At 42.2% G+C, this 26,560-nt stretch overlaps 1 protein-coding gene and 1 long non-coding RNA gene across 4 annotated transcripts in view; both read left to right on the top strand.

Annotated features, from left to right (window-relative positions):
* PLB1 (phospholipase B1) overlaps nt 1-16,205 on the top strand; it is a 93,575-nt gene extending 77,370 nt beyond the window's left edge. For all 3 annotated transcript variants that reach the window (XM_054063971.1, XM_054063972.1, XM_054063973.1), the window contains 9 exons: nt 394-445; nt 2,240-2,320; nt 3,386-3,451; nt 3,999-4,093; nt 5,280-5,361; nt 6,710-6,814; nt 8,120-8,215; nt 11,710-11,784; nt 12,271-16,205. In XM_054063971.1, the coding sequence (XP_053919946.1) occupies nt 394-445; nt 2,240-2,320; nt 3,386-3,451; nt 3,999-4,093; nt 5,280-5,361; nt 6,710-6,814; nt 8,120-8,215; nt 11,710-11,784; nt 12,271-12,492 (874 nt within the window). In that variant the 3' untranslated portion in view covers nt 12,493-16,205. The remainder of the gene's footprint in view (nt 1-393; nt 446-2,239; nt 2,321-3,385; nt 3,452-3,998; nt 4,094-5,279; nt 5,362-6,709; nt 6,815-8,119; nt 8,216-11,709; nt 11,785-12,270) is intronic.
* Nucleotides 16,206-18,911: 2,706 nt separating this feature from the next.
* On the top strand, nt 18,912-23,165 carry LOC128851868 (uncharacterized). Its single transcript, XR_008449402.1, has 4 exons — nt 18,912-19,044; nt 21,385-21,536; nt 22,039-22,110; nt 22,865-23,165. It is a non-coding gene; the product is annotated as an uncharacterized LOC128851868 (long non-coding RNA).
* Nucleotides 23,166-26,560: the final 3,395 nt, after the last annotated feature.

The raw sequence follows: 26,560 nt of genomic DNA on the forward strand, positions 1-26,560 counted from the left end.
GATCAGGAAGGCTGGTAAGGTGCCCAGCTTCTGTGTAAGCACCAAGCCTCCCTCCATTGGATTTCAGATGGATCGATGCATCTAAATATCTCTATGCACTAGTGGTTTTCTCCAAACAAAATGCAATTAAGCAAACTCTGAGGCAGAAAGAATTCATTCCAGTTGCCTGCCACTTGGCAGCCATCCTAGCTGAAGCCCTTTCACATCAGACTATTCACTTGGACAACTGATGCTGATCTTGATCCTTCTAAGTTTGCTCATCCTTTTGAGGCATCACTTTCCATATACTGATGTCTGCCGACACTAAGATTAACTGAAATGAGGATTAGGAGAGTAAGAAGATGATGTGCTTTCAGAGCATGCATTTAAAATGCTTCTGTGCTCTTTCTACAGCAATATGTCAGCCCAAGCACATGAACTGGTGGAGCTAATGAGAAGCAGCTCGGTAAGTGGAACTGGGGCCACCCCTCAATGCTCCCGTAGTCTCTGAGCCATGACTTTAATTGCTGGGATGCTTGGGTAGTGAAGAGTGCTTTACTGATGGAAAGCAAGTCAGTGTCCTTGTCAGTAGCGTGCTTTCCCGGATGAATGTGCCAGCTATTAGCCTTTAGGAGATGACGATTTACTTGTACAAGTCCATGCAGGTAAGGTGCAAACACACAAGGTAGAGGCTAATGTATAGTGCAGTGCAGCCAGGAGTTGTAATAATGGTAGTGAGGAAGAGGAAAGAACTGAAGGCTCTGGAGAGATCCCTGGACCACTTAGAACAGGAACATTCAAAGTGGAGGTCATAAATACTGAGTATAAAACACAGGAGCAGGCACCTGGTGACCAACATGAATCAGACTATTTACTTTTGGGTCTGGAAAATGGCAATACTGGGAAGGAGCGACAACTGAAGTCTTTCCAAGAGACCAAGCCCTCTGAAACTCAGGTTCTGAACAGGCAACTGGTTAACCCGTGGCCAGAATCCTCAGGGCTAGGTGAATCCCTGTCACACCACAAGCTCTTAAGGAATTAGTAGAGGGATATAGAGTTGTGGACCAGTCTGCTGTAGAAGCCCCACTGAGGGCTACAGAGGGCACCAAAAGAGCAACTTGTTTTGAATTCAGTGGCTGCTGCTTCAGCTTGGGGGGAGGGGGGGGGGTGTTGGGTTGGGGCAGGGAGGATATCTGGGAGAAAACCAAGTCTGCTCTCCTCCAAGCTTTGGCTGAATTTGAGCAGATGACTGTCTGAGTGTGAGCTGTTGGTTCAGGGAGAGAATCCTGCAAGGGAATGGGAGTGCCTGGTGCTCTTTGGCTCAAGCTGAATGGCAGAGGAAGGTACTGAATAAGCAGGATTTGTCAAAGCATGTATCTCTCCATGCCAGCACTTTTGATGGATGCTGCATGCTAACCCCACTGTCACTCTGCTTTACCAATTATTTGGCAGACTGAAGGGAGTTGGCATGGCTTTTCTGTAAAATAGTACATGGGTGTATTGCCTTGTTTTATTCACTGCTTTTTATGCACCTTTAAAAAGAACTGCAGAATAAAGCCCCTACCACACTTTCACTCTTCATGAAAATCTTTCCAAGGAAAGTGCTTGTTAAGGAGCAGAATTCAGACCCGTGGGTGATTCCCAAGCCTTTCCTCTATTTGTGGGATCCTTTTGCAGATGTTTGTTATGTAAATGCACCACACTAAAAATAGTTGCCTTTGATTCCTTTCTTTGTACTGAACATTACAAAATGTTTTGGTGAGATCCAGCTCTCAGCAGCGCTTATTGTTAGCTTTCAGTGACGTGGATACTGCAGCTGCCCTTACATGAGCTCAGTGAAGTCACCAGCCTCCTGAACTCTTCTATTTTAGTCCAGCTGTCTGTTTCCTGAGGCACTCGCTGCCCCTCCTGGCCATGGGGTAATACTTGCCCAGCTGGCAGTGATCCCCAGCAGCTCCTGTTCCACAGCTCCATGAGTCACTCCAGCACCCACTACCACACCACTTAGTCCCCACACTGCCTGCAGTGTTCAGCCATGGCTGGCAAATCTCTCCTGTCCATCCTTGTTCTGAGCTAACATTCATTTAGTCATGCTTGCTGCCACAGACACATTTCCATACTCGGCTACTACTTACGGACTTAACTCAGCATACCTCCTTCCTTTCTTCTGCCATGTACCTCGTTTAGCCCCATTTGTGAATGTTACCTCTGCGTGCCTAAGCAATGGATGCTGCAATCTGTTTATTTTATGTGCCACTAGAAAATTAACTTCAAGGAAGATTGGAAGCTGATCACTGTCTTCGTCGGAGGCAATGACCTATGCCAGTACTGCTTGGATAAGGTTTGTATCTCTGAATTAGACATGCTTGTTCAGGCACTTGGCAAGTGACCAGCCCTGGAAATTTAACCTTTCTCTTTCTCTCAGTGAGCCAAAGTTCCTCTTTATTTAAAAAATGCTTAGAAGTCCTGTTCCTTTCATCCATATTGAATCAGAAACAAATGCACAGCTTTTTAATATTGGGGCACTGCAGATCTGGGGTGCTGCATTATTTAAGAATCAGCAGCCTGCCCCATATTGAACAAAGCTCCGAGGACAAACTGAAAATCCCAGCTTAACTGGACAAAGAAGTCAAGGTGGCATGTTGTTATGGGGATGGGAATGAAGCTTTATTGTGGAAAGCATCTCCATACAATAGTTACCAAGGATGCCAAATTCTTGCTTCAGAATGACACCAAAAGAAATAACATGCTTATAGTGAAAAAAGTATCTTTTATCTAGCTATCAGTGGTTGCCTCCTGCCCCCCTCGAAAAGGTTCCCATGGCACAGAATGGGTGTCTGAATGCCATCTCATTGAAATAACCGTGGACTGTTCTCTCAGTTTTGCTTGGCTGCTGCCTGGAGCCTTTGCCTCCATAGCTACACCTCCAGAACTACAGTCACACAGTCATTTTACCTATGGGTTTTGTGGTGCCCAACTACCTCCATATCAATTTCCCCAGATTGTCAGTTCGGAAAAAAAAAGGTATTACTCCATTCATAAGGCAAACTAGTCTGGTCTGGGTTCCATAAAAGACAACATGAAGTCCAAAGATGAGATTTATGTAGTCATTCATGAGGGAAACAACAACAATATCCCTCAGGATTTTCTGCAGAGATTAAGGTGACACGTTATTGGTGACATAGAAACACAAGCACTATATAACCTGTGTGCATGTGGCAATAAACATTTTGATGTGAAAATATATCTGCCAACAAAGGCAAAAAGGAGTATTGAGTCAGTATATCTTCTCATGGACTGTCTTACAACTAGAGAATCTGTGAACTCCATTGTCTGGGTGAAGGAGTTAAACTTCTTGGTTCCTGAAAGAAGGCTGATCCAATTTTTATTTATTTTAATTACACAGGAAACCTATTCAGTGCAAAAGTATGTAAAGCACCTTCAGAACACTCTGGATATATTCTATGAGGAGGTAAGCTTTTAAGATACCCTAGCAAGTTATGTTCCTAGCAAGTACGCTGATGATTTTCTTGCCTCTGATAGACTGTCTGTGATTCTGTGTGTGATACAAGGTCACAGTAAAGCTGGAGTCAGACTGTTTCTCAGCACTGCATTTTAACAACTCTATTAGATAATACTCCGAGAAAGTGGGCTGCAGTTTCAGCAAAACTGTGTGTTTCACAGTGTTTTTGCTGCGGACCAAACATAGGAAAACCCTACTGCCAGTTTTGATGACTAAACCAACTGTACAGAGTTTCATTTACCCTAGAGAAAATGGAAATGCCCCAGGGAGTGAAGCAGCTTTTCAGCTAGCTTGTGCTAGCTGCCAGGAATTTTTTGGCTCACATCCACTCTATGTCTCCTTCCCTCCCCCTTTATACATCATCTCTGCACATGCCATTTGTTGCAGTCAGTGCAGTTTGCACTGACTCCTTGACCTACGGATGGTAGTCCTTTCTCACTTTGTAGTGGTATCATGTTCTGTGATTTGGTATGTCTGGTTAATATAATCCCTGCAGCTCCCAAGAGTCTTTGTCAATGTCGTGGAGATACTAGAGATTTCTGGACTACGTCAGATTGCAGCAAGCTCTTTGGAGTGCACATTAGCAGCAAAGTAAGTGAGCAAAACAGGTCTTTGCCTTTAAAGTGTTTTTTTTTTTTTTTTTCCTTGATCAATCTAAATTGCTTCTGTAATATGACATCCACACCAGGCTTTCCAAACTACTTTCATTGCAGCTTTCACCTGATGCACTAGTTCCCATCAACTTTGTATTACTTCTTCCGCTACTTCAGCTAGCAGGCCTGAGTCTGTAGGTAGCAGAGTCATGACTTTTTTCTTCTCAGCTCTAAGGTAGCATGTAACAGCACAAGTCACCGTATAATTGTCATACTACTGAACTTCAAAGCCTTTTTCACCCAGACATTCCCTGCTCAGCAGCACAGGCGGACATCGCTAATACCTCTCCTTGTATTCAGTACTGCATTATCTGTGGTGCAGGCTGCGCTGCCTACAGCAGAGTGCATAACCAGTACTGCTTTTCACACCTACTGAAGGAAACCAAAATCTTAGCTCAAAGACTGAGGGACTCATTTTAGAAAGCAGTAGTGCCTTTACAGCAGTCAGCACAGACGTGAAAAAGGCTCTTTAGTCTAGCAGAGAAAGGCATAACAAAGACCAGTGGTTGGAAGCTGATGCTTAATGAATTCAAATGAAGTTAGGCACAGATTTTTAATAATAGAAGCTATTAACTACTGGAACACACTAGAAAGGAGAATAAAGAATGACTGTCTTGCTTGATGTCTTCATATTCATTCCAAGCACATTCTTAAAGGATGCATTTCAGTGACGCACAAGTTATTACCTCTGGACGTGGGGGTAACAGAACAAAACACAGTGGTATAAGGACTCAGACTACATGAACAATTTGTCTTTTCTACCTTTAAATCTCCAGATTCCTGAAACTCTGCTGCAAGCCCATATGTAGGCTGTTGGGTTTTTTTTTTCCTTCTAATACGTGTGATTTCCTGCTAGTGTGTGGCATGCTAAACATTTGTGTTTGACTGGGGTTGTAGATCCTGCAGCTCTTACCAACTGTGGCAGGTGTTCACTTTGAAAACTGATTCAGTAGTGATTTCTTTTTTCTTAATTATCTGTCCATTTCTAAGCCAACAAGGTGGCTCTCCTTTGCCATGTGAGCTTTGAGCACCTATCCTGAACTTCTTCAAGCAGACAGTTGTTGCTGAAGAATTGCGTAAATTATTCCAGGTTGGCTTTCATTCTAGTATTTCTTTTATTGAAGGGATGCTTGCCCATGCTTCTTAAACCCCGAAGAAAATTCTTCTGAACTACAAGAAATTAAGAGAGTTAACAGAGATTTTCAGGTAATACCTTGATTCCGTATCTGGTCATCTTCACTTGTGTCTCACCTCTTTCTATATTGCCTCCCTTCCTCTCATACATATCCTCAGCAGGACAGAGAGGAATGACTGGAAAAGAGCTTGGTTAAAGTCTAACTAAACCCCTGCCCACTTAACAAGTTAGCAGCAGTGCAAGTCTTTCCATGATGCTTTATGATATGACTTTGGTTCTGAGCTCAAGGCGGATTGAGAAGGGTTCTGTGTCCAGTTGCTGTTTTGACAGCCCAAAAAGGAGTTACTGCTGATGGCTTTTTTTGTTGACATGGTCTATCCGTTAAGAATCCAATAAATAGTTCACATGAATTAACATATCACTGCAAGGGTAACAAATTACCTTGCATCAGCTGTTTTGTGGTAACTCAGCAGAGGAAATGAAGTAAACCAACCTGATTGCTATAGGCTGAGAGCAGGCATGCAGATAGTTTATCATGGGTCAGCTTGGTATCTGAGAGTAACTTTTCATAGCCTTGGGCATAAGATGCACTCAAATTTAACAAAGTCTATAAATAGCTATTGAGGCAGAAGGTTTTTCCATCATTATTCCTATAAATACAGGAACCACTGTATCACTTTACATTATGTTCTCTAGTCCTCTGTCCTGGCTCTGCAGTGAATATTGTCTGATGAATCTGACAATGCTCAAATAAAATCTATCTTGGAAAATACTTGTATAAACTATTAAGGGGCTGTTTTCCTTAACTAAGGAAGCAGGGTTAGGAATGTTTTGAGATATGACCAGGAGCATTAGAATTTATACCCATAAGCTGGCAAGTAACAATGAGATGTTTTTATTATCTGTATGAATGTTTATTGCCGTCATTTTCAAAAGTAAAAGTGATTTTTTTTTTTCATTCTTAAGTTTTATTTTACTCCAAAAACACCTTTCTGAAAAATCAAGTACACTCTAGTTTCAAGCTGGGCTTCTGGACTAATTTGTCACTTCTAAAAATTCTAAAATGGCCTTATGCCTTTTTTTTAATGCTCTGTAAAGTTTAATCTTGTTACAATTCTGCAGCACTGATTTCTGTAAATAAGGTATGAAGTACTTTTTTTTTTTTTTTGTTAATTAAGCAACTTTACATTTCAAACTATCCTAACTTCTGTGTGTTTTGCTCACAAGAATCTCTTGATGAGTCGAATTATTTTCTTAGCTGTTCTCTGGACTGCTTTAAACTGTTCAGCTGGATTTATAGTAATAATTTGTGACTTCCTATATTAAAAGCAGTATAATATGCATGGTTTTGATTGCTGGCAAATGTTAGATGGACCTTTTAAGTAACTTTTCTGCTTCCAACCATGCAACTCTACACAGGCTGAAATGTTACAGCTTCTCAACAGTGGTCGGTATGAGGAACGTGAGGACTTTGCAGTTGTCATACAGCCATTTTTTCGAAACACCTTGTTGCCCCTGGATAGCGTGAGTCCTGTTTTTTCTTTTCCAAGGGACAGTATCTTGATTTCCCTAAGTCAGTAAGATCCATACCACAAGGACTGTGTTTTCTTCCCTTTGCAAAGTCTAGCAGCACAGGGTGGAACCTACCGTAAGAGCGATAGCCGCGAAGACAGGAAAGGCTGTGCTGCCTGTGAATCAATATGTCTTTAGGGAACATTTGCAGTGTGCAGACATTAAACCCAAGAACCCTCTGGCTTCCTCTAAACTGCAGGTTGCTTCCCCTTTTGGGGTCTTGGTTGGCATTCACCAAAATTTTCTTCTGATCAAGGTTATGGAATGTATCAGGGCTTCCTTCGCATAGAAAGCAGCACTCGCATGCCTGGCTCATCCCAGCCTGGAAACAGGAAGCCTTTCAAGTCAAACACTGATTCACCTTCTTTTCTCTAGGCTTTGCATTATGTATGCTATGTAGTTAGGGATATAAATATTTAGAATTAACCTGGTAAAAACCATGCAGTTTTACATCATACTGATCCTTTTGTCACATCATCCCCATTTGGTTCTGGCAGCCTTCAAGTCTAAAGAATGGTCACCATAGAGGTAGTGAGGAGGCAAATTCTCCCTAAGGCAAACTTTTGCCACAGCTGGTTAAGCCGACAATTTTTAATGTGGTCTGAAACTCAGAACAACTTTCAGCACCTGAAAGATTATAAGTCTGAGTTATAGAATTTTAATGAGCAAGAAAAAGCAGTTTTCTATCATTTTGGTATAAGGTGGAGCGTGGGTCGAATTCCAGTAGAGTCATTGAAACTAATGGGGTGGGGGTGGGGTGGGGGAGGCACTGAAATCACACCTATGATGCCTTTGCTTGCAGTAACTTCCTTCTGTCATTTTGGGGGAAATATAGCATTTGAATAGCGCTAGAAGAGGGGAAAACATTTATAAATATGGAAATCATAGCTTTTGAATAGTGTTTGAGAGGTACGTGCTAGACTTGATAACTCTAAGGTCACAGTTGCACAGTCTCAACCATGAGCTTTCCCATGTTGTGTCCATGTAAAAGCTGTGACTATTAGTTTAATGATAAATTTAGGTGTGTTATGAAAATTGCTGTGTGAAGTTGAGCAGGCTGCATTACACAGAAGGTCTCAAAATGCAGTAATTAGCCCACGGCTAGGAGTACCTAAGTTTACTTGCAGTGTCAAAACACGAGCATGTTGCCTTTAGGAATATACTGAAATTGTGAAGTACAGTGCACTATTAGATACAGTATGTCAAATCTCAAAGGTTGAAATACGCTGAAAAATACATTTTTTGCTTTTATTGCAGAATGGCAAGCCAGATCTGAGTTTCTTTGCTGCAGACTGCTTTCATTTCAGTGCAAGAGGCTATGCTGAGATGGCCATGGCTCTCTGGAATAATATGGTAAGAAGTTATGACCAAGATCCCTATGCGTTTCTGGTAGCAGTCTCAACAAAAGATCATGAGAAAAGTGTCTGAAACAAAACGGTAAACAAGAAATCAAATTGGTATGATGGGGATGGCTCAACTCTGAATCTTGTCTGCATTGCTTAAGAACATAATCCAAAGCAGTCATGTTGTATAAAACAGTACAAGCCTGTGCTCATTCAAAAATGAGAAATTCTGAGAGTCTTATTGTAAATAAAATTTCCCTTCTGATTTGGTAAATAACTTGCATTAAAGCAAAAAAAAGCAGTATAGTTAAACATTCGGTCCTGTAGGCTTCCTGAAAAGACCATTGAACAAGCTTGCTTTTCTTCAGTGAATTCTGTTAGATTTATTAGGAAAACACACATGTGATTGAATTCTTGATGCCATTAATAGTGTGGACATGTTGTACCACCCACTCTAGTTAGTATCTGAGGCGATTCCAGCAGAGACACTGAAACTAATGGGGGGCTGAAATCAAATCTATGATGCCTTTGCTTGCAGTCACATTCCTCATGTCATTTTGGAGGAAATGATAACTTCTGAACAGTGGTGGAAGAGGGTGGAAGAGGCATGTGCTGGACATGATAAATCTAAGGTCACAGTTGCTTTCAGAACAATGAAGTTTCCCATGTTGGAAGGAAGACTGTAGTTCTCATGACACAGTGATGTTTTCTCCTCTTGTCTCATAAACACCTGTACCCAAATACATTGTGCTAGGAGAGATCCTGTATCCTGGTAGATAGGATAAAGGAATAAAGGGAGAGGAATTTCTTTTCAGTTCAAGTAAAAGTTTGAGTAAGAAAAGAAACTTTCAAGATACTCCAAAATGAACTTGAGTACAAGGACTGGGAAATGCAGGGCACAAATCTGTGCCGTTTCCCCCTATAGCACATTAGCTGTAGGTTCAGCGTCATAGAAAGCGGTAGACATGCAGTGCTCTGTAGTAATTGATTTGTATATGCACAGCCAATGTGCCTGTTTTCTGTCAGGCTTCCCTGTCTGGAACTCCAGATGACAGCAGTCTGGTAGGTTTCATCGTGCAGTAGCTTGAACGCTGCCGATGGTGGCCCAGAAACCCCAGGCAAATGCAGAAAATATTCAAATTAAGCATGGATGCAGGTTTGAAGAAGAAAAAGAGACAGTACCTGGACATATGGTAGCCTTAATTTGGGTTTCTGTTGCCACATGGTGTTATTATCAGCCATTACTCATTCCTGAATCACCATCAGTCCTTTTTCTATGCCACTGGAGTCTTATTCTGTCCAGACTGTCACTCACTTCCTACACATGTTAAAGATATTGACACAGAGCTTTCTACTAGGGTGGTAGGGATCAGGTTCTTACTGATATGAAGCACAACTACTCCATTCTGTAGAGATCCATCAGTCTATGTCAACTGAAGATTTTACTGTTTACTATTTAAATCATCCCTGCTTTTTACTTGTAGTCCATGTACGGCAAGGCTGTGCATTCTTACTGTAAAGCTGTATTGTTTCCCTGTTCCTGGAAAAGCTAAGCAGGCTGTTGGCGTATGGGCAAATGACATGGATTCTTGTCAGTACACGTAAAGGGCCAGGCTGTGCCTGGCCACTGCTTGGGTAGGCGGGGATGGGCATGGCTTCAAGAGCCTCTCCCCAGCTATGATGCTCTTTGCCCTTTTTGCTTCATGCAAAGCAAAGCATGCTCCAGGTCTCTGAAGTCAGAGGACTCTGTAGTCCTAAGAGGCTCCAAACCACCTCATCAGGCTCCTGTCCCAGGAGAAGAGCTCAAGAGCAGTGTGTTTAGTTTGTGTTCTGTCTCCATGTTTGCCACCTGCGCTAGAGGAGCTGTGTGTTGCTTCTAGAAGTTACTCTGTACACTGATGGACGTGGGGATATTGAAATCTTCAAGACTCAGAGGCTAAAGCTCCTGAGGAGCAGATTGCATAGAGATGAAGCAAACATGTCTGGCTACAGAATTTTGCACCTTATCATCCTTTGTCTGGGCTCTGTGCCAGACTCCTTATCAAGTGCCCTGGCAGAGGGAGTGATACAGTTATCTACAAATAACCAGTCATAGTGCAGATAGAATGCTACAGGATATGAGCCACACATCTTACAAATAATCACATCAGAATTTGAGCTGTTCCCTTTAAGATGTGACAAAAATACCAAATTCAGTCTTCACAACATCAGCTGCAGGCAGACCAAGTGATTAGAACTCTTAGATGAGCCCAGCAGGACCCTATGACAATCAGCAAAGCTTGGCATTCTGTTTTACTTCTCACCTTCTCTCTGCTTGCATAATTTCTTCCCTTCCCTATTCACATGCATCTTATCTCTCTGTTTTCAATTTTTTAGTGTCTTCTTCCTTTCTACTTTTTTGGTTTTGTTTTTTTTTTTCCACTGAATTAGCAAGAGAAAGTATTGTCAGTATTTCCATGTGGGAATCTTATGAACAGAATCCATTTTCTCCGTGTTGTGTTGGGCTTGTTGTGGTACTGTTTCTCTCCAGCATATAGCTGACGCTGTAATCCCTTGAGGACAGTAAATGCCCATACAGACAATAGCAGAATCAACAACGCTCCTCTGCACTCTATTCCCAGAAGCACTGGATGACAGCTCTGCAGTTGTCTATGGGCCAGTCCTGAAGTCATCACTTCAGGCATGTCCATACACAGTTGTAAACACTTCAGTTAACATGACTGAGCAAGTCTCAACTCGTTAACTTAACTATGGTAACCAATGGTATGTGCACTCCTAGCCAATGCAAATTCTATGCCATTAGCCTGGACATATTTTGTTTTGAGTTTGAAGTGGACTTGGGGTGAGCCTATGGTCAGATGCTGCAATTTAACTGACAACTGACAATATGAAAGGCTCTCTTTAACTCACTTCTTGCAATCTTGTGATCCTAGCCTCAGCTAAAACTCCCAGGGGGTTTCTTGTCTGAGTGAAGACTGCAAAAGTTAATACTGTCTCATACTGTCTCTGTAACAGTGAAGTCTGCTTATATCATTTCTGAAGTCACTTCCATCACCATGTTACCTAAGCATCTTTATTTCAGTGACATGCTAAGTAACATGACTAACATCTGTCATGTGTTTTTTTCCTTTGTGGTTTACACTGTTAGTTGAGATGTGTACGTGGGAGAACTGGGAGTATAGTGAATGACTTTCTTTTTAGCAGAACATTTAAAGTATGTAGTATCCAGAATTATTTTCTCCTCCACCCAGTGCAAAAGGAGAAAAGACTTCTCCTGTTCCTTGCTTCCTGAGAGAATTTTTCTGCAAACAGTACCCCAGATTCTCAGTGTCTTCACTTTACGAGTGTTAAAATATTTGGAAACCTTCCTGTGATGCACCTTCTACTGCTCTTCTTCATTTTGCGAGCACCAAAATATTGGATAAAAAATTGTAACCACCCAAGTCATGAGAATATGAGGAGGAAAGACATCATTGTGTTTACTACCGCTTTTCTCTTCTTCAGCTCGAGCCAGTTGGTGAAAAGCAGACTTACAACAACTTTACGTGGGACAGATCAAAATTGAAGTGTCCAAACCCAGTAAGTAAAGGTCAAGGTGTCCACACTCTCCATTAACTACATTTATTGTTCTCCTTTCTTACTATTGCTAAAGTTATTTTAAAAGAGTATCTTTGTGAGGGCTTTAAATAGCTGAAATATGCTACTGCTTTGTTACACACAGGAAAATCTACTTAAGATTTAATGTGAAAAAATTATCCTCACTGCAAAAGAAAGCCTCTCATTTAAGCCAGATTTAATGAGTCTACATATCTCCATTTGGCTGTCTGCAGCAAATGAATTTGGAAATGACACCATCACTCTTGATTCTGACATGGTTATTTTTTCATTCTGGTAACTTTCAGGCACTAGGTCAGGAAAGAGTTTGGGCTAAGACAGAAAGCAGAAACAGCTGATAGTCTGTATAAAGATCAACAGTTCCTCTCTGGGAAGGAGCGGTGGCATGTTTTCTGAATGCTGCCTGTTGAGTGGTCTGTGGTTGGTAAAACCTTTGCTCTCCCTTTATAGGAGAAACCCTTTCTTTCCACACTGAGGAATAGTGGATTTGGAAATTCAGATCTCATCTTGAAGAAAACCGAACCTTCAGTCCCCTACTGGGCTGTTATCGTGGCTGCGGTAGCTGGAGTTCTAGCAGGTTCTTTACTCATCTGGGTTGTGTCAGGTGGAAGAGTCACGAGACACCAACGTAAGGCTGACACAGAAAACAGCATTAAAATGGTATCTTTGTAAAACAAGAGGAACAAACATCTTTCTTTGCTGAGGCTGCTCTCTGGTGTGACATGGAGAACAGCAGAATAAAAAAGACCCATTGAACGTGAACGAAGCTTCTTGGTTAGGCAGGGATTTAGGGGCCCAATAATTGTGATCAGAGTTAGCTTCTGCAAATCAGTCAAGTGGAGGGTGAAGTTAGAAGTGTTAAAGCTTTTCCTTCTGGGATGTAATTCTCTGCTTCATGAATATCACTGAGAATGTCAATTGTTTACGTGAAGTAACAAAATTGTTTGTTCGTCTTGGCACCTTAATTGTACATCTGCCCCTTTTTCTTATAAAACTCTACATTTGAAATGTTAGATATAAGTCCATGTTTGCAACCTGGTATTCCCCAACAGCAAGGTAAGTGAGATAAAAAAGAAAAGCTGCAATTTCAAGTTGGATTCCAGCAAGACCATTGAGTTGAGGTGCTAAGGTTGTTCTACATGGGCAAGTACAATGCCATTGAAACATTTTCAAAGCAACTTCTGAGCAATTCTGAACATCCGTGTGTCATTCCTGATGTGGTGCTGGGCAATGAAGCTAGAATAACTGCACCCTCACCACTGCCTTGGACTTCAGGTTCTGTCTGTCTGTGAGCGGACATGGAACTGAGTCATACATATCACTTCTCCTGTAGGGCTGAACAGCCCAGGGACCATCCTGTCTTCCTGCCCACCGCTGTATAGCAGCCGGTTCCAGAATGAGTCTTCCTGCGAAGAAGGAATTTCCTCACTAGGATGGAGTAGGGGGTCTAAACAAAAATGGAGTATCTAAATATTGACCTAACCTGGTTTAACCCTTCTTATAGGATTTGTGGTGCTTTCAGCTCTCCCAAACTGGGGTGTCCATGGCTGTTCTCCAAGGAAGAATTTGTAAAGTGTTTTACAAAATTCTGATCAGGAGTTCAGAGGAGATCCTTCCTAGAATCTAGACATTACTTGTTTTATATTTGAGTCAATTCATACAATCTATTAATCCACAAGATACTTCATGAGTTCCCTGTGATCTTGTTTTCTAATGATTTTATTATTTCCAATGTCAAATACTTTAAACTTAGCTTTCATTGAAGCCAAAGTGTTGTTTATATGGTCATGATTTTTTTTTTTAGTATCATGAGTATCCCATTTCCGCTCCAGAAATGCAAGTGAGCAGAAAATTAAAATGTTGCAGGGAAGAAAGTGTTCCGTGATTCCTAAATCTACTCATTATGCATACACAAGCCATTCAGACTGCTCTTTTTTGTTTCTCTCCTGTCATTGTCCTTGCTAAGATAAAAAGAGATGGGTAAAATACAAATTGTATAGTCAGGTTTCAGGGGCTGTACCTCCAGTCACCCTCCCTTGATCTGCACTCAAAGGCTGGGCTAGTACTGGTAGGACTTTTATTTGCCTAAATCTTAGATGTGTGTCTGAGTGTGACGGGAAGGTCCACATGCAGCCCCAAATGGGGATATATTTGGAATACAAACAAAACCACCTGCATCTTGCTTCAGTGCATTGCAAGCATCAGCTCAGCCCATCTCAGCTGCTCTTCCTGTCCCTGTCTTCACCGCAGGTCGTTAATCATCTACCTGATATCCCAACTGCCGGCACTTATTTAGCTCAGTAAATAGAAGCAAACACAGCCTCAAACCTGTAATGCAAGAGACAAGATTTATGGTGTTCCAGACCATTCCATGGTATCTTTACCTCAGACACAGTGTAAAATATAAACCTCACAAGTGAGGGACCTGAACAAATATCCCAGTGAATTATCAAGGCTACAATCTCCTTTCATGCTCAAATGTTGTTTCCATGAATCTTTCCTCCTGGCAGCTTGCATAGGCACTACTCATGCAGCTTTTGGCTTCGGGAAGGACTAAAAAGATGCAATTCTTTGCAGAATCTTTCATCAGTGCTAGGTATTTCAAAGGAAATCTAAAACAGTAGTTCATGCTGATTTACCTTTCTAAATGATATGTGCATGCAGGAAGTGAGGTGGGGGTCCTAGAGCACGAGTTGGAGCTGCAAAATACTGCACTGTTCTCGCATTGAGTTTGCCCTGCCTAGAAATGGGTACAAGCACATCTTAGGTTTCACGCTGGTCCCCCCCTGCCAGAGTAACTACACATCCCCTTTCTTCAATTAGAAAGCTAAATTTTGTTCTGAGCTTCTGAGAGTCAAAATACAATAGCTACAGCCAGTTGGGAAGTAAAGAGAAAGATGGCTCTTGGCTCCTCTGGCATCCTGAAGGAAGCTGGAGTGTAAATAATTCTTGTGCAGGAGCCAGGGTGACTCCACTTCGGACAGCAGATCTCCAGTTCCCTGCAGCGTTCAGCTCTGTAAGGAATGTCACCATTACTGAGGCTTTTGGGAACTGAGAAGCAATTGAGCTTAAATTATATTGGCTCTGCGCTCTTTCTGCAACAGAAGACTTTTTCCCTAGTTTCTGTAGCTGTGCTGTAGCTGTACTCTGCTACTAAAGTAGGAGCACATAAGACCTTGAGCAGGAACTGACGGGCTTATTTAGTCTGTGGAAATATCTTCTGGCGTCTTCCTTGTGTAGACTGAAGTATGTGATGAACTGCACTGACATTTAAAAAACATCAAGAATCATGCAGTTTGCAGCTGCTCCACAAGCAAAATTAGTTCCTTGAAGATATTACTGCTGAGCATTCCCTCTGTGCTCATTAAGCGGAGGTAACATTAAGCTGGAGTGAATGACAAATTATTAGCTCTGGATCTTAGTCTGACTGCATTCAATGTTACATTAAATGAGAAAGAAATCCATGCATCCTGTCTGTAAGTTGTCCATTCCCCCCTCTTTTTTTAATAATATGCTCTTTGTTTCAAATGCCCTTATGGCATTTTCCCTCAGTGGACCAGATTGCTTTCTGATGCACAAAAGAAGAGAGGCTTAGGGGGAACTTCAAGTCTGTATAGAACAATGCATGAAATAGATGCCATCTTATCTCATAACTTTGCTGTGGCCAATGGTGGTCTCACCCACCACTGACAAACACATCTTCTGTCTAAAGTGATTTCCTAATGTCCTAAGAAAACAGGCTTTATGAATTCTTTCTCTGGCATAGAGCTACAACTCAGCCCGTGTGAGCAGTCACTGAATGACCTTTGTGGGTACTGGCCTTGCTGCCCAGCTCAGGTTGCTGTGAAAGGGTGTTGGGAGTGAGTGTTGATGCTGTTGCCTGGTCTTTGGAAGTAGTCTTTTCTTCAAATAGGGAAGTGATAGAGCCTAATAAGTGTTGGCAAGTTATTTTTCTACAACTTCAGCAGCAGTTGAGTTCAAGTTCTGGCCTTCTTTGTTGCTGCTGTTGCTCTTGTCATGGTACAGTGACTGTATTTTGCTTTGTAAGGCCAAACGACACAAAAGAGTTTAATCTAGGGTCATTTTGCTCCAAAGCCCCACTTAGGTGCTCAGTGAACTTAGGGAAGAGAGGGAAAATTCAGAAAGACATCTGCACAGGCAAATTTTGTGTGGCTTTGGAGACTGCTAAATGTTTCCTCCCACTATTTTCTAGATGGTGAGAAACAGATGTACTGATGACAAATTATGTCAGCTAGTAAGTATGTCATAGATTGGGACATTTGGGCAAGAACTTTGTTATTTTGAGGGCTAATTACCTAAAACATTGAGGTGAAATGACCCACACCCCTCAGAGAGATGTATGGAAAAGCTTTGGTTTTTAACAACTCCGCGTTTGTGTGATTTGTGTTCCCTGAGGTAATTAAAGAATTTGCTATTGAAGGACCACATGTTTGCAATGCTTGCTCTTTTTTACCTTTTTTTTAGAAGGAAAGTATCTGGGATTTGGGGAAAAGCAAGACAAAAGTCTATGCATAAAGTACTGTGCAAATTACTTAAATGAAAATTTATGGGTATCACAGCTCTCCGAGCATGACAGGGAAAGATGTTCCTGGGAACTATTTGTTGAAACTATTTCTGTCCTAAGTACACAGTTTGCTTATCCTCAGACCTAAGAAGTACTTCTAGCACCAGGGGCCTGTATCCAGAAAATGGTGTGGTGGAAGAGGGGAAAGTGGCTGACACATTTTAGCACGTGCTGAGTATCTTCCATTTAACTGTCAGCAACTGTCCTTGCCACCCCTTTGTTTTTGTGGACACCAGATGCTACACTATCTTTCTCCTATTGAATTCCTTTCTGAGTTCAGTAGATTTCTCTTATGCATTTTGAAACCCAACGCTATCAACACCTGACTTGGGGTGGCAGGGGTAGGTTGTTAATTTTAGCTGCTTTTGATGAATGTCCTAGCACAACATAAAAATTGTTCTGATTTTTGACTACCAGAAAGAACAGTTGCCCAAGGGAAAGGACAGAAAGCCCAAGGCTTGGGCAATTTTAGAAAATGAATCCAATGAAACATAGGAGAGCTTATTAAAGAGGTAGTTGGAACTGCTTACTGGCTAGAGGCTGGAAGAATGTCTTTCCATTTCTGTGACCTGTGTAACTGTCACTCATAATGCAGTCATTACCAGATTGTTATGTGGATTTTACTGACAAGATTTCATTCGCTGAACTGCAGGGGGTTTCCCTGATTGCAGGCCTTCAGCAGAACTTGTAGAAGTCAGGTTTGAACATAAGCTCACGTCCTCTGTCAGATGGAGCATGGAATCCACGAATGTGTTTTGGTGTCAGAGTGCTTGTAGTTTCCAGGCTTTCTGCTTCCTCACAAGGAGGATTTAATAATCCATTTGGACTAGTGGTGCTGCAGGGACGTGGTTCAGTGAGAGTCAGTCATGAATTTCTGCCATTAATCCATGAGCTGACCCTGGGGTGAGTTATTTCAGCTGGAGAAACAGGCTGTTTCCAAACATCTAAATGTGCTTTCTCATTGGCATAAAATAATTATGGCTGTGAAGAAGGAAAGTGACACGATGCCTTTAAAGTGTCTGTATCATATCCAATCAAGAATTTCTAAAAGTTTGTTTTAGTGTTAAAACTAACCATGAAGGAAAACCCTTTAGGCACCATTTGTGTTGCTTAGGTGACTGGAAGCACCACCTGAGGGGCCAATGGGCTTAGGTTGTGGTAGGAGATAATCCCCAAAGTAAAGCAGCAACCAGGGCTGCTCACAGTGGTTCAATTTAACAACAGCAGGGAGCTGGGCCTTGGGAATTTCAGAAGAATATTTGTAATGGCTTAATACGTGTAAGCAGTGGGTGAGTGAGGCAGAAGTTACTTTAGGTGCTGTTGCAACAACTCAGTTTTGCAGTCAGTATCTCCTGTTAAAGTCACTGGAAACAGCCAGTTCCACAGCTCTCCACCTGCCAGGGATTTATGTGCACTTACCACGTTGTCCGCAGGAATCCTCTGAATCAGCTTTCAGATCAGAGTAAAACGCAGGAGTTAGGCATAAGCTGGGATAGATTAGACAACAGAAATCAAGGATGCATCTTTGGGAAGTTTCTAAGAGACTTGTTCTCTGCTTAGCACTCTCAGCAACTCTCTTGTATTACCTCAGTGCAGATGTTGGTACCCTCTGAAAACTCACCTGTCTGCAAACACGGCCTGCAGGGCAGCAGCTCCTTAACATCTCAGAGCATAACTGAGTGACAGTGTATTATTTGTACAATATCCCTGAGCTTTCCTCCCAGACCCTATGGGTATCTGAGGTGCTGACACACCTAGGCTGTGAATCCCAGACAGCCTCAGGTGGAGGACAGACAGTGAGATGCTCAGTGTAGGCAAGAACATCTCTGGGAAGGTGCAAAAGCAGAACTTCAGGTATCTAAATGCTTTTTAAGTCCAAACCCAGAGTTGACCACGTATTTTGAAGAAATTATATAGGACTTTGTGGGCCATACTTAATAGGACTAGACATTTGTATTCCATCACTCTTAAGTATCATCAACATAAGCTTTTTGTGTACCTGGGCTGAAAGTGATGTAAACACCTCTCAGCCTTAGGCCTAATGTATATTTATTGTGTAATTGTTTTGTGACGTGAACTGACCTTCTCCTGCTGCTGCTCCTGCTACACTAGTCAAACAACCTCTTCACCCTTTGCCTTACCTGAGACATCCTTTTGGTAAAGCTGACAGAAATCTCTGGTGCAAGGTAAGTAAATAAGCCAGCCTGGCATTTAGGGCATTCCCCTGGCTCTTACTTATTCAACAACAAAATATTCAATGTCTTTGTTGAAGTATTGTCTAAAGCATTTTACAAATATTTAGGAAGGTAATTTGTGTGTCCTAACATTCCTGTGAGATAGTCTTACTGCCTCCGAATGAAAGATGATGAAATTTATGTGCAGAGAGGTGAAGTGATGTGTCTCGGGCTACGTGATGAGTCAGTGACTGAGTAGGAGATTAAATCCAGAAGTCCTGGCACCACAGACACAGCCCAGTTGTGTAACCACTACACAACTTATCACTGAAGCGCCACCATAGCTAGACTGGTAGCTGTGCCAACTTTACGCCTGCTTTTCCCCTTATCTTGAATGCAAATACAGCAAAGTATTGATAGTCTATGCAAGCAGGGAGGAAGCGGTGAGGAGCAGCAAGTTCTGTGGTGAGTAGGTCACTGAGGATCAGCTCTGTCCTGATGCTTGGTATCCATACAGGGGTGCTGAGCATTCAGCAGCGCTTTGCCAGAGGCCCAGGCTGTGATTATTGCAGGGTCGGGAATGGAGAGGAGAGAGAAATGCACTGCTGTCCCATCATGCTACCACTTGCATTACCCACACCCAGAAACTAGCTCGCCAGGTTCCACCTCCAGTCTGCAAGATGGAAGGCTGCAGGTTGCACCCTTTCCTCATCTAGCTCTGAAGGCATCCTTTCATGTGGCTTTGAGTAGGAAGGGTGGCAATTTTTGAGGATATGATCTCAGATCTGTTTTCATGGAGAAGGTACAACCTTTAGAACACACACACAAAAAAACCTTACTGAGAAGAAATTACATTGCTGAAATTTTTTTTTCTTGCATTATTGGTCTGTTTGTCTTTCATTTTTCACTTGATGGAAGAGAAAAAATGGGGAAAAGTGGACCTAAAATGAAATTTTTCATTTCAGAATGTTATTTCACAGGCTATTTAGCTATTTCAAAGACTGTTTAGTTTCAGAATATTCAGAAGAGCAAGATCTCTGCTTTTTTGACTTATTTTCCAGCTGAAAGCATATAGTTGAAAATATTACTGATTTGGAATCTTTTGCTTTTTTTATATTGCCATCCTGATTTTTGAGAAGAGAATTAACTCTAAACCATCAACATGTCCAGGGAGAAAGAAAAGCTGTTTCTTCTGACTAGTTCCAGTAAATTCAGAGTTGTTGTTTTAGTGCTTGAGAGGTAGCTTCATTGCAGAGCTAACTCCTGTATTGATAAACTTGAGGTGTTCGTACCAAGTATACATGCCAGCTATGAGAAAGACCACAGACCAAAGCCATTACTGTGCAGTCATCACCCACACTGTTCAACAGTCCCCGTGTGTAGCTCTAAAACCAAATTGTCAGTAGCCATCTTCGGTAAGAAACCCTGCAATGTAATTATCGTAGCAGTTGCAGCAACTGTGTAACCGTATTGATTTGGGAAGGCTTCTCCACTGACTCCAACAACCGCCCAGAATTTAAAAAAGAAAATCGAGGAAAAAAAAAAATAAGGTATTTTTCCACATCAAACTGCCACCCAGCAGCCAGCATCTCCACCTGGAATATCACGGAATATCACAGCTCACACGTTCAACAGACTGCTCTGCTTGATAAAACTGCTGGTGCTGCCGCTGGAAGGGGACGAGGAGTTATGGAAAGGAGGAGTATGCAATATTCCCTGTGCTGCTCTATCCTGGCGAAAGGAGATCTGCTTCAGTAGGAAGCCTAGTACCAGTGCTGCTTATCCTGTGAAAAATACCATGAAGTTAGGGAACTGCTCTCGGGCATCTTCCCATCAGGCCATTTTTAGCCAAAATCTGTAGCTTACTTATGCAGCTTTTTTGGGTTTTGAACCATCATGACTTTTTATGAAAGCAGTTGTGAGCTGGAATGAATATACTTGATGGGAAACAGGGTTGCCTCTGCAAATTATCAAATCCTGAAATGATGTTATTATTCACCAGTGCACTCTCCTTCGGTTCTCCTTGGAGCTGCCCCAGCTCACTGTTTGCTATGACAATCTAATTATAACTTAGTTTGGCCATGAGCACCAGCTGCCTTCGGTTTCTTTTATCTCATTGAACTGGGGAAGCAAAAGTTGGGTGCTTAAGGGCTGCCTGCTCCCTGTGTGAAACCAAAGGAATTCAGAAATGTATTAGAAAGGCATTAGCTTCTCCCTTTTCCCTTTTTTTTCCACTGGAGCCCATCCAGATGGAGCACAAACAAGGAGAGGATAAATGCAAAGTGCTCCGCCACCCTGAAAGCACACACTGACGTCAGCTTTCATGAACTGGCACTTTAATCATTGCATGGGGAATGTTTCTCTCTGCAACCTCCCTTTGAATTTCTCAGTGCACCAACATTAGCATTTATGGCAAGGAAGATTTATTTTCTTTGCTGGTTAAAAGAGTAGTAAATTTGGAATGCTTTTACAAGCTGCTAGACAGGGAGCCCTGGAGATCCGAAATCCTATAGGCTCAGACTAGGTGCATCAAGGGCAGCAAAAGGGCAAACTTTTTCCTGTATGTATTTCCACCTGTATTAACAGCTAAACCGAAAAGCAGGGGGCTACTCCAGTCAGCATACAGAGAAGTTATTTGCTTCTCCAAGCCAAACTGAGCAAAGTACTCTGGGGAAAAAATAATATAGGGAATACAGGGTACCAGACATGAATCTGGTCATCAGGAATCTTTTTGAGGTCTGTAAGCTAAATTTTTCAGAATTAAGCACTGAAAAGTAGCAGACTTATTTTCTGTTCGTCTGTCAGGCCTTGAACAAGCACCTTGTTCTCATCCTTTACCCCAGTCTTCCTGGCTGGACAACAGATAATTGAACCTTGACCCCTTCACACAAGAGCCTGGAGTGATGAATTTGCTAAGTGCGTAGGAGTATTTTGTCATACATGAAGAAGAGTTCTGTGTAAGTGCCTTGTATTTGTGGTTATCTAACGTTCTGCTTGGATTTAGCCTACCCTACTCCTCCATATCTACTACTGCTTAGTTGTGTTTTCTGTATTTCCTTTACGTCCTCCACACATAAGGAAGCACGTGTGAAGCAAGAGTAGGATGCAGCCGCCCTTTCTCAGCTGTTTGCCATAGCCGTGCCCAGAGGTGACATTCTCCCCCCTGGCATAATGGTCCATCATAACGCAGGAGTTGGGGCAGATCTCAGTGAAGTGATTTAACTAAGCATTTTGGTCTTTATGGTACAGGGAGATTACATTGCTCTAAACATCCAGAGATGTGCTGGAGTGGTGGGGATGGGGGGAACAGGGAAGATGACAGATGCTAGTGATGCTAGCAGGCTATTGGTAATGTAGATGCAGTCATTTGATCTCATCAGCTGCTTTCATTAGTCTGCCTGCTTCACAATAAAGTGGTTTCCTAATTGTAATCTTCACTTCACCCTCTGTACTGTACAGTCCTGCGTCATCAGGTGCTGCTGCTTCCCTTATGCCTGCTGGAGCACGCTGCAGCATGGAGCTGTCTCAGCGGTAAGGCCCCATTCGCCCAGTTAATTAAAGGAGGATTAGAGATGGATTTGTGGCAGCTACATTCTTCATTTGTAACTCTTGCATGTTGTGGCTGTTGCTTCTTACAAGGCCTGAGGCTACTAAATGCTTTCAGGCATTTAAAACTCACCTATATGTATATGTGTGTATATATATATGCTCACACTCATATATAGGTGTGTGTGTATATATATACACACACACGCACACCCGTATATGTGTGTCTATATCCCAGTTAGCAATGCATTTCTCAGGTATGTGAAAACTTCTATAGTGATACATAAGAAAAAAACAGACAAAGAGATAAGGAGCAAATGCAAAGATTGACATTTAAGATTTGGCCAGTATCCACTTTTAGCCTTTCTCCTAACTCCATCTCTCAGACACAAAAAAACACATGAAAACTACAGCTATTCCTTCCTACAAACCCCACAGCCACCATATTTTACTGTCTTATCTTTTAAAAACAGAAATTCCCTCTTAGCCGCTTCTTGCTCAAGAAAACGAAATTCTCTCCACTTGAGCAGACGGCAGCTATCAGCTCGACTCAGACCAGCACACATCACGAGCTGTCTGCTGGAAAACCCTGAGAGTACAGAGTATTTTAATAATTAGGTTTATGTGCTTTTTTTTTTAATTACTTTTTTTAGTTGGAGTGTTTGGTTAATGCTTTTTAAGCTTTCAAGGTTGGAAACATTTTTTTACTTTTAATACAGCAATTTTCATATAATTACAGAGTTGCAGTAACAAGGGCTGTAGAAAACAGCACCAAGTATTGTGAAATTCATGATCCAGTCACCGCAGCATCCCTGACATCAGTTCTCAATTTGACTTGCTAATACTGGAACCCTAGTTTTGCTTTCCCGGATTCTCACCCTGCTGCTTGCACAGCCAAAATGACCACTCTGCCCCTAATGTAGTACTTTGCTATAGTCCACTGCTCACTAGAAGAGATTGATGGTATAGTTCTTCCTGCAGTTCTTCTAGCACAGTCTCAACTGGTGCCCACCAGCCTTCTGCCCCTCTCCTGGGGTGAAATAAACTACATCCTGTGACTACATCCTTTTGTCATTATCAATTCCTTTTTTGCCACTATAATGTGATAGAATTTTTCAACACACCGTTATGGGATATTGCTGTATTGATTAAAATTGGACTGAAAACCAATAACCCATCACAGCCACTGCAAGCCAGTGAAAAAAACAGTTCCACAGAAACTGATGTTTTGCAAATTTTGGATGGTGGTGAAGTGTCCTGTTTTCACTTCTGGGGACTTTTTGGAATAAGGTGTTTCCTTTTTCCACATGAAATGTTTATTTTCATAACACAAAAACTCCACAGACAGATTAAAAAAAATTGTTATGCATTATGATCAAACCTAAATAATTATTTTTTGCATTTTTGCAACATTCAGATTTTATTCCAGTGTAAAAAGAAGACACATTTCAAACTCATTATTCACACAAGAGAGGTTTTATCCTCTATTTAGTCCTATTGGTGGCAAATATTCCTGATAAACTGGTACCATTTTGCTTGGGGCTGGTAGCGGTGGAAGTACTGGATATAACAACATCAATGATGGTGGCAGAAGACCTGAAGAAACTCAGATTTTTGCAGTGTTGTGGTTCTTCCCCAATATTCAAAGCTGTTTAGACCAAAGGCTGCCAAAATGCAGGTTGCTAGTGCCCAAAGCAGCTCTTACTGCTGCACTGAGCCTTTGCCGCTTCCATGGGGTTCATGGCACCGTGTGGTACCCAGGCCATAGTTTGTGGAACTCAGGTGGTATTTTTGTTCTGCTTTTCTGTGGTCTAAGTGACCTAAAAAATACTTGATGACTCCACTATAGTGAGCAGTTACAGTATAAACTGTCATTTAAAACACTGTGTCCTGAAATACCCACTTCGCTGTCATATATGATTGCTCTGTGGCACCATATAATCGAGGGACTGCCTGGCAGGTGACAGCCATGGTGCCTTCTGGAGCCACGTGGATCTAAACAGTCATCACTTGTTCTCAGCAGTGGAGAAGCGACTGTCAGCTATTCAGACCCTACTGGCTCCTGCCGGCTAGCTGATCCTCCAGGATGATCTCATGCAATCATTGCTAAGTCTACCATGCCCGCTTCATTGGCATTTATATCCTGGCAACTTTTATTTCCAAGAGCTGTAGCAGCTATTCAACCGGAGCTGCAGACTAGCTGATGACTCACTGCACTGAAGCTGGATTCAGATCTCTCCTAACCCATTCCCAGAAACGAATGTCTGAAACCCTTGCATCCACCCTGCTGTCTGCCTCAATTGTGTTCTATGCCTTGGGAGAGAAATTGGTTTTACCTTCTCCTTTTTTTAAACTCCATTTTCTGGATGAAATAACACCAGGAAGAGTGGGATCAAGCAGAACTCGTCACTTGCTGTACATGCAGCTGCCTGCACACTCCTTTGCACCTGTTTCCTCTCCCTATTTTAGGCCCTATGAAATCCTAGGAACCCTTCATCAAAGGTTTTTTCATCAGCTATCTTCTGACAGAGGCCAGGATGGCCACCTATCCATTTAGAGGGCGAAGAAAGCTAGACACAGAGCTTTTCTTTGGAGTGGGGGCTTCTTGCTGTCCCCTGGTCTGTGACCAGAGTTCTTTTTGAAGGTGTTCTCAGTTTCTCCATTGGTCTGGGACACTGTGTGCAGGCTGCTGCTCACGTTCTGCCCTACGCCTTTCCATATGACACACTGACCTACATATCTGTCCTTGTCGGTAATGGGTCATATCCTGGCTTATCCGGCCCTTCCTTTTCCAAGGGTGATAACAAAGGAGAGACCTCTAATTATTCAGTGGTCTCCACCCAGCAGTCCGCAGGTTAAATGTGCTGCTATCCTCTGTTCTAGTTTGTGTGGTTTTGAATGAGAACTAGCTAGCCTAAAGGATCTCCATCCAGGCATCTCTGTGGAGCCCTGAATCTTAATCTGTCCACAATCTTCCCTAATTGGATTGATTTGTAGAAGAAAGCTGCCTGTGGCTTGACATTCTGCAGAACAGTTAACACAGAAAGGGGCAGGGGGGAGCACAAAAAGGTAGAACATAATTACAGTAGTGAAGAAAAAACAAACTGCATCACAGCTTGCATGATAGATATAAACATTGCTTAAATTTGCAGTGGAGGTTTTGCATATATAAGCAAATCAGTGGCCTACACAGTGCTTAATATTCCTCTGCTGTAGTAGGTTAGTTATGCAGGGAGCATTCCTGCAACAGGTCACAATAGCTGATGTCTGTTTCCAGAAGCGTTGCTCTAATAAAACTCAGAATGTAAAAGTGATTCCGTTCTTGAGAATGGCTTGTAAGTGCTACCTTACCTCTGCAAGCATCACCAATAAATTGGTAAACGCACATAAAAGCATCAGTAGCCAGGGAAACCCAGACATTCAATGACTCATTTTAGGCTTAAGAGTCAAAAGGATAACAATGCGTGCATCCACTGGCTACTGAGGTACTGCGCCTATCACTCTTCACACAGTTGGTGTACCAGTGCTGCCTGCTTCTATCCCTGTGTCCTAGGCTATGGGATATCTGCTACAGCTGCATAAATTATGTTCAAATAACCGAAAAAGCAAGTGTTCACCCAAGAAACTGCACTCCTGCAAACAGTCTAATGCTGCTAAAATGCCACCACATCAGGAATGAAAAATGCTCCTTACGGCTCATTTAGCAAGGCCTGTAGTTCACATATGTTTTCTGTTTGGTGCTTCAGACTTCCTCCTGGCTGGAGGCAAGCTGAGGGAGCCCAGCTGTGCCCAATTATGGTCAGAGACGCATGGAGGTTAGAGTTTAAAAGCAGTGCAAGAGGGCAGTTGCTCACTTTGGCTTGGAGGTGGGGTTGTCTTTCTGTATGCTGTTTTGTTTGGTTTTGTGGGGTTTTTTTGTTTTGTTTTTTTTTTTTTTACCAGTTGTGAAGGGTTTTTTTGTGGCTGATTCTAGCTCATTCTGTGTTAGTTCTGTACTGCTGGTTTTCCATTGAATCTTGATTATATGAAGGTGAGGATACTGTGAGGTCTGCTTACTGTAACCTGAAAGATCACTGAGCTTGTGTCCTGTTGCCTCTGTCCACCCCAGTGATGAACAGCAGGGGCTGGGGCTGAGCATAAAGAGAGCCCTGATGAGTAGTGGAGACCTATTTGAATCCATGAGAATGGGGTGAGAGCTATAATGATGTAATTTTTCTGCTGTTTTTAGGAGTCTGGGAGAACACTGGTCTTTAAATGAATCTCGATTTAATGCTTTTAAGGACTTGTGATTGATGGTGTCTATAAATACCATTTAAGAGCACAATAGAATATTTAACATACCATTTTCAGCAGGCTGTGAGCCAGGCTTGTTGCCTTGCTCCTGCCACAGCTTCCCTTGGATGTGGGGAGACCCTCTGGGTGGTGTGACCTTGGC

The sequence above is a fragment of the Cuculus canorus genome, chromosome 3 (assembly GCF_017976375.1).
Source record: "Cuculus canorus isolate bCucCan1 chromosome 3, bCucCan1.pri, whole genome shotgun sequence".
NCBI classification, from domain to species: Eukaryota; Metazoa; Chordata; class Aves; order Cuculiformes; family Cuculidae; genus Cuculus; species Cuculus canorus.